This window comes from Rhododendron vialii, chromosome 10a (genome assembly GCF_030253575.1).
Source record: "Rhododendron vialii isolate Sample 1 chromosome 10a, ASM3025357v1".
Lineage (NCBI taxonomy): Eukaryota > Viridiplantae > Streptophyta > Magnoliopsida > Ericales > Ericaceae > Rhododendron > Rhododendron vialii.
In genome coordinates, this window is record NC_080566.1 from 9364242 (window position 1) to 9372225 (window position 7984).

At 38.6% G+C, this 7984-nt stretch overlaps 2 protein-coding genes across 2 annotated transcripts; both read left to right on the plus strand.

The window, feature by feature from the left end:
* Positions 1-86: 86 nt before the first annotated feature.
* LOC131302859 (protein MAIN-LIKE 2-like) lies at positions 87-872 on the plus strand. The gene is made up of 3 exons (XM_058329651.1): positions 87-144; positions 274-362; positions 483-872. Exons 1-3 carry the CDS (start codon positions 87-89, stop codon positions 870-872), a joined length of 537 nt encoding a protein of 178 aa, XP_058185634.1.
* A 74-nt stretch (positions 873-946) lies between these two features.
* LOC131302623 (serine/threonine-protein phosphatase 7 long form homolog) lies at positions 947-5989 on the plus strand. Its single transcript, XM_058329357.1, has 4 exons — positions 947-1174; positions 1300-1387; positions 4398-4796; positions 5802-5989. Exons 3-4 carry the CDS (start codon positions 4512-4514, stop codon positions 5973-5975), a joined length of 459 nt encoding a protein of 152 aa, XP_058185340.1. The 5' UTR covers positions 947-1174; positions 1300-1387; positions 4398-4511; the 3' UTR covers positions 5976-5989.
* The last annotated feature ends 1995 nt before the right edge of the window (positions 5990-7984 follow it).

Consider the following 7984-nt stretch of genomic DNA (forward strand, 5'->3'; position numbering starts at 1 on the left):
GTTTGGTTCTTGGTTTACCATAAAACCAAACAAATCCGATCGATGCTCACCCCTAGCCTCTTGTAATAAAAGCTAACCATTATGTCATGCAATTTGGCGGGGTTGTTTTTCTTGGTGTCCCTATTGTAGATAAGACAAAGTCATGTAAATTTCATCCAAATGTGTATCAACTATTTTTTTGTCATTTACCTCAGCCAACTATTCAGTGTCACTTTTTTTTTGTATCATACTTTGTGTCAATTTACATGAACTCATGTTATATTGTTGGCGCAGATTATAAACGTATGGAGCCTGGCCCGACAGAGGCCACTGTTTTGAGCGAACAGAAATGGCATCGGTCCGCTTCAGTATGGTCTGCTGGGGTATGTAGACAGTCCATAGCAAGAGTCGATAAAAGATATGCTATTGCCTGTGGGCAACTTCAGTTTTTGATGGTTCCTATTTGGACTATATGTAATGACCTTTTTGAATTTATTTTGCAGTCGGGTGCTGATTCTACTACCCTTACTGTTCATCGTCGCGAGGCTGCTCTCGGACGCATGGGTTTGCCAGATGATCGATTCATCCCTCTGGTACAGGCTGCTGGATTTGGAGGTCTATTTCGAGTGCCATTCATCCAGTTGGATTGGCATCTCATTACTGCACTAGTGGAAAGATGGCGGCCAGAGACTCATACATTTCATATGAGACCTGGAGAAATGACCATTACACTCCAAGATGTTAGCATTCAATTGGGTCTACCCGTTGATGGTAAACCGGTTACTGGTTCTATCAATTATGACTGGGACGCGTTGTGTCTTAATTTGCTTGGTGCGACCTCCCCAGCCGAGAAACGGGATGGGGGTAAGGTGAAATATGAAATGGCTCGATGAAGCGTTTGGGGTGCTACCATTGGATGCTGATCCTATTGCGGTGGAGCAACATGCTAGAGCATACATCCTTCATCTTATGTTCCTCCCACTACTAGAGGACTTTAATACTGCTGGGGAATATAGTTGGGGAAGCGCAGCTCTAGGATGCTTATATAGGGAGCTACGTCGTGCATCCATTGTTGATAAGTTACAGGTAGGTGGTTTCATGCTCCTTCTTTAGGTGTGGGCATGGGAGAGGTTTCCACATATTTCTCCACGTCGTTTGGGAAGTTTCAGATACCAGATGGTCCTCTTATCACACGGTATGGATATGGTTGTGGTCAAGTTTATTTATAGATCTTTGTTCTTATCGTTATATGTTGTATCATCAATTATTTCAAAATTTACAGAATAATTATTTATTGACCCAATTTGTATGACTTTGTAGGTGGCACAATAGGTTTTAGGTTACTGACTTGTCCACTCATGTCTTACGGGAGTACCGTTACACCTTTGATAGACAAAACGATGACCAAGTGAGTTAGTTACGTGGTTTAATTTCATTACTTAAAATTCTTAGCACAACACAAAAAAATTGTCATGCTTGATTTTGCATTGCAATTTTGCTATATATGTAACGCCCCGAAATTTGGGTACGTTAAATAAAACATTTTATTGAAATAAAAGCTGAGTCCAGCTCTTTTATTACAACAAAAACATAAAAGGAGTACTTTTATTACAAACGGGAGGGAACTAAGGTTCCTAACTACTGCTCCGCTTGTTCTTCCATCCGGGCTAGCTCTTCGGCTCCAAATGCCTCCAAGGTGTAAAGTTCACCCTGTTCATCTATGAGGTCTGACATATTATACCGGCGTCGCCACCAATATAATAAGTCAGGGTCACCAAAAAAAAGGCAACACCGTGAGCTTAAACGCTCAATAGAATAAACCAAACCCTCTAACCCTTAACTTATAACAATACAACATATAGTCAAAGATTTCCACATAGCATGCTCATCTATCAACAACACCTTCGTATACGATAAACCATCAACGTTGGTGTCCAAGATTTGTGAGTTTCTCCTACGTGACTCCTCGTAGATCGTGTCAACATTTTTCACATTTCATAAACATATCACCTTTTGAAAAACTCAATTTTTAACACACCCAACCTCGGTTCCGCCGTTCCGGACTCCCGAGTATCCTCACAATGGTTCCGCCGTCCCGGGCTCCCATTGGCACACATTGCATTGGCTCCGTAACGCGGATAACCAAGCACACACCCAACCTCGGTTCCGCCGTTCCGGACTCCCGAATATCCTCACAATGGTTCCGCCGTCCCGGTCTCCCATTGGCACACAAAACACACACCACACAAAGGGCTACAATGTCCGGCCACTTTGTGGTTTCCAAAACATTTCACACTTTTCAAAACACGCCCTTTTCATAAACCCCAACCTTAGTGTCATGTTTCTACTTCCTTGATTTCCGTGTCTCGTTTCTCATGCATAGACTCCGCGGTGGGACTTTTCACATACGATATCATTCCTTGTATTATTCAATCTAACAAGATCATACATTTCAAACTACATGACATGCTTGAATCACTTAATAACAAACAACATGCATTTCATACATTCTTAAACAAAGATAACCTTATCTACATAAGCTTAATGATCAAAGTTACTTTCAAATGAACTTATTTTAGAGTTATGATACAAAACTACTTTATACTTAGGAATAGGGATAAGGAATTCCTACACTATATTTGGGGTGGACGATAAGAATATTCTACCTTGCTTCTTGGCAGTAGTTGTCGGCTAAGAAGATTCGGTCGTCGGTTTTGGATTTCGGCGGCGTAACGGCGTCGGTTTGCTTCGAAAGGAAGAGAGTTGTGCTTTCTCTTCCTAGAAACAACTTTCTAACTAACCAAGCTACTTTAAAAGATCTAATGGTGGTATTGGGAGGTGGTTTGGTGGTTTCTCTCAAGAACACTAAAAAACTAGAACTTGGAAAGCAAGAACTTTTGGAATTTCTAGAGAGAAGTGAGAGCAATGGTTTGAGGTGTGAGTTTAAGCTTGGAGTGAGCTTCTATTTATAGGCAAAGGCTCTCCCTCTCTCCCTCTTGGCCGGTCCCTCTCTCTCTCTCTCTATGTCACACTTTATTTCACATGTCAAGGTTTGATTGAAAGGTTGGAAGCTAAATTGGTAGGCTTGCATGGCTATGTTAGTCCTTGGATGGGATTCTTGGAAGATATGTTGCAATGGAGGAGACATGGGTACAAGATTCTTGGTTTAAACAAATGAAATTGGTACAAAGGAGGACAATGGAGGAAGATATGGAAGATATACATCTTCAATTTTTGAAAAGATGAAGAATCACCAAGTACAAGTCCCATCTTTCTTCTCCTTCCTTCTTCTTTCCTTCTCTCTCTCCCTCTTTCTCTCTCTCGGCCTCTCTCCTCTCTCTCCCTCACGACTCTCTCTCTCCTCTCTCTCTCTCTCTCTCTCCCATGTACTAGCTATATATGTATATATATGTATGTACTAACATGTAAGAATACATTTAAACAATAGGTACTTTTGTACAAAAGGGCAATTTAGTAAAGGGTCAAGATTTCCCCAATAAACAATTAAAAGGTACGAGTACTTTAATTAATATAATAATGTACTTTTGTACTCCCGAGAATCTTAACAAAATATTATTTTAATGGGTTAAGTACTTTGGTTGAAAGATGAGCCTATTACCCAATGGTTAATAGAATCCCTAACGGTTATTATCCAAGGGATAATAAGGTACGGGTACTTTTAAATACTAAATTAAGTTTTTGGAAAAGACTACATGTCCTTTTTTGAAAATACACATGTGATATATATATATGTACTTACCAAATAAAATAAAGAAAAGGCTTTTGTCCAATGGGTAAAGATTACCCTAATGGTTATTATCCAATGGTCCATAGTTACTTGGGTACTTTTATTAGTAATTTAATCGAAAAGTACTTTTCAAAATAATTATAAATGTCAATCATAGTACTTTGTTTAAATCTTTCCAAAATCCTTTTAATATAAAGAAATGGGTTTCTTTTATCCAATGGGTAATAATTCCCCTAACATTTATCGTCCAATGGATAAAGAATAAAATCAAAATAATAAAAGAAAATAATTAAACCATTTCTAGTCTAGGGTTCAAAAGGTTCAAAAGGTTTAAGATGGCAAAACGGTCCATCTTTGGTTAGGGAAATGTAACTAGGTGACTTTCTAGTTTGGTTACTCCATCGAGCCGGTTAGAAGCTAACTAGGCTTGCTAAGTAGGGCATATAAGTCAAGAAACGATCCTTGAGGGTCCAAAGTGCAATTAGGGTTTCTAGTCGAGGATTATGATAATAAGGCGTTCGATTGCTTAAATACAAACAACAAGGAATCAAGTAAGAAAATCAACGAGCAATTAAGAGAAATTAAGAAATTTCAAATAACAACGAGATTTTTATTGAACGAAAAATCGGAGTTGTTACAATATATGTATCTAACAAAATTTCATATGTAGCTGGTGTGGCAACCATATCCACCTCGTGTCATCGATGCACTCCCGTTGTACTGGCGGGCTGGTTCAGACATATGGTTGACAAGTTCACCACTTATTTGTTTTGCCATTATAGAGATGCATCAGCCAAATAGGATACTTCGACAATTTGGCATGCGCCAACCTATTCCATCCCCTTCTCGGTCACTTGATGCAGCCCACGGTGTTGATTTGAGAGGGGGAGCAAATGATTGGGCACAGACTCACAGAGTGTCAATCGCAATGTGGGATAATCGGCAAGATCACATTGTTCAGGGTGAGGCATATGATGGTGTTACGCATCACGATGACGCGAATAAGGAGTGGTATCAACGTCACACGCGCCAATTCATTGGTCGCCTAGGCTGCTCATTTGAGAAACTGGTATAAATTGACCTGATTAATTCCGTTCTCCTCTACATTTCAATTTACTTGCCTAGGCTGCCCGCACTAGTTTGTTTTAATGCCTTACTATGGAAAGCTTGCGGTGATGTTGTTACACTCTATCCCAACCTTATGTAGTGAATAACCTATGAAACGCAGATACTTCAAAATTTGTCCTGCTCCTGTGTCATGTGTTGCCTAAATTTACAAATCAAGACATGCATCTTGTGATTCGATACAATCTCTGATCCAATACGTATCTTAAGTAAAGGAAATCTTATGTTCTTAAGATTGGTACGTTTAGTAATAAAATAGATATGTATCTCTAAAGATTTCTTACGCTTAATTTCTTTGTTCGTGATACCTTTCATTATGCCAGACATGACACCATAAATTTTGTTGTTGGATCATATTTTGTGGTTGAATATTGAAAAGTGTATATTAGCCAAAGTGTTTTTTTTTTTTTTAATTTTAACATATGAAGTACATCTTGCATGTTAGATTGGGAATAACTATTCTTTGAAAGTGTATGTACTTTTGTTTACGTATCTTACAATAAGAGGTAGCCAATATGTATCTCGATACAGTAGATAAAATTCAAAAAAGAATACAAGATATTTATCCCATTATGATAACTTTTCCGTATGGCTTACTTCAAAAATTGCCTGTTGCTCGTGTGTCCTAAGTCGTATCTCTTCAACCACGTCGGATTGGCACGCAGTTTCCTCCCTGGTGCCAACAAATACATAAACACGGTTTTGGAAGAAACGTTGTGTCGATCCAAGGGCAAGTTTTAAAGACAAGGTTTGGGACACATGTACTCGTGACCAACTTTTTAACATGATTGTTCCTAGATGGAGCCTAATATGTCATAGAAATTCCTATTGTTAAAGAACTTTATCCTGCTTCTTTGGTCTATTTACATGGTGGTTGATTTTCCTAAGGGGTAGTTACTTGCTAGTTTTGCTGATGCATTCTCAAATGACTAAGATGTTCAAAATGCAGGAAAAAAACTTAGAACAGATTTATCATCTCTTGGGTGAGGATTCAGAGGCCTATGTACTAGCTGGCAACACACTTGCGCTGTTGAAGGAGCAACAGTCCTACTTCAGGATTGCACCGCTACCGCCACCAGAAGTAGCAACACCAACACCTCTAGAACCTGATTTTGATGGCTGATAACCTGATTTTGATGAGTGATGAGTGATGACTGTCAAATATTGAAAGACGTACATCTTAGCGCTTTTGTGCCTTTCTTCTTCAATACTGTGTCTTCTGCCATTGCATTTTCAAAACTAGCTTGCTTTTCAGTTTCAACTTCAACTCGGGTGAAAATGTATAATTTGGATCTATCATACATGTTTGTATGTCCTTGAAGAACTCAATGTCAAAATTTCTTACGACCTCAAACAATATTTTCAAATGCTCCTATAAGAATGTCCAAGTCACTCATTACTTCCCACACATTAGTGTACATCTTTCAATTTTTATGATAGTCTTGTTTGTTTTTCTCAGTTGAGAGAATCTACAGGCCACAACGCAATTCAAATTTGGAGATTTTGGAATAAAATTTAAAGAAAAGATGTTCTTTCTAGTTGAAGCAAGATTGTTAATTATTGCATTTTAGTTCCTGTATTGAATTATTCATAGACTTGATCCGTTTAGATAGTTCAAAGGGGTGTTCCGGTTTTGTAAAAAAATACTTTTTGGAAAAAGAAGGTAATTTCAAACTCAAATATAATAAAAATAAAAAATATTTTTAAATTTTTTTGCACCGTTTAAAAGATCTTAATGAGATCTATCAAACAAGATCCATATTGGTGAAAAAATTATTTGCATAAACACATAATTTTTGAGCTTGAAATTACATTCTTTTGTCAAAAAGTACTTTTTTATCAAAAGTAGAACACCTTGGTTTGTGTTGTAAATGACTTTCTTAAATATGTTAGTTTATTATTATTTTTTGTAGAGAAAAAGTTTTTCATTATTATTTTGGCAATCAATGGTGCTAGTATCACATCCAAACTCACACTGAAACACACACCCACCACTCACATGATGGGACCCACCACTCATGTGAGTGGTGGGTAGGTGTTTGGGTGTGAATTTGGGTGTGTCACTAAAATTATTGATCTGACAATATTGCTTATCACAATTATTTGTTTTATTGAAGCGTGTTAAAAGGTGCCCCACTAGTCATGTTTTCTGGTTGTACGGTTTGAGCAGTACAACCCACCCCGTAAAGAGCGGTGAAATTATACAATACTCTGAGAGTACCACCACGTAGTACTTCCTATCCCTTTACAACCACACATTTCTGTGGAGTTTATCATGAAGTGTATAAATACCATAGACATGTATGATTGTAAAGTGATCCTCCGAAATACTACGTGACAGCAGTCCCGGACTACCTGAATAATTACTCGTGCAGTAGTATGGTACTGAAACACTATTTTGTGATGCCCATGGTGGTATTGGGGCACGATGCCCCCAATTGTTATGAACTGTTAGATCTCCCTTCTTAATCATAACCATTGGTTAAGTCTCCCCCCTCTCTCTCTCCTGTTACCTACTCCATCGGTTGAAATTATTTCGAAAGCTCTAAAAATTATGACGGTCTCTCTCTCTCTCTCTCTCTCTCTCTCTCTCTCTCTTTCTCTCTCCCTCTCCCTCTCCCTCTCCTCTCAGGCTGAATCCCCTCACGCCTCACCACTACCTCTGTGACTACCTCACGCCTCTCCATCTCCTCCACATCATCTCACCTCTCGCTACAGCATCTCCAGTCGAAGTACTCCTCTCTTTCTCTATCGCGCTCACGCTTCCAAACACACACACACACAGTGTGGGTCGCCAGAGAATCAGGGGAGGAATGCCTTGCTTGCGATTAGGGCCGATTTACTGGGTTTAGGGGTCTCATTACTGTGTAAAAAAGTTGCAGAGTAGGAGACAAAAAATTCCCGAAATCTATTTGTCCATTATTGGGTTTAGCTCGGAGAAAACGTATGTAGAGGTGAGTGGTGTGGACTCCTTTTTTTATTGGAATCTTCTATGTTTCTTCTCCCTTCTTTCCTTGTTGATTTTTCCTTGGATAGAGGTTGATTTAGAATAGAGGCACATGTTTGATGTTTTTTACATTGATTTCTTTTTTCCTAGAAAGCTGATTTTCCAAAAGTTTTCCAAGCATTAAT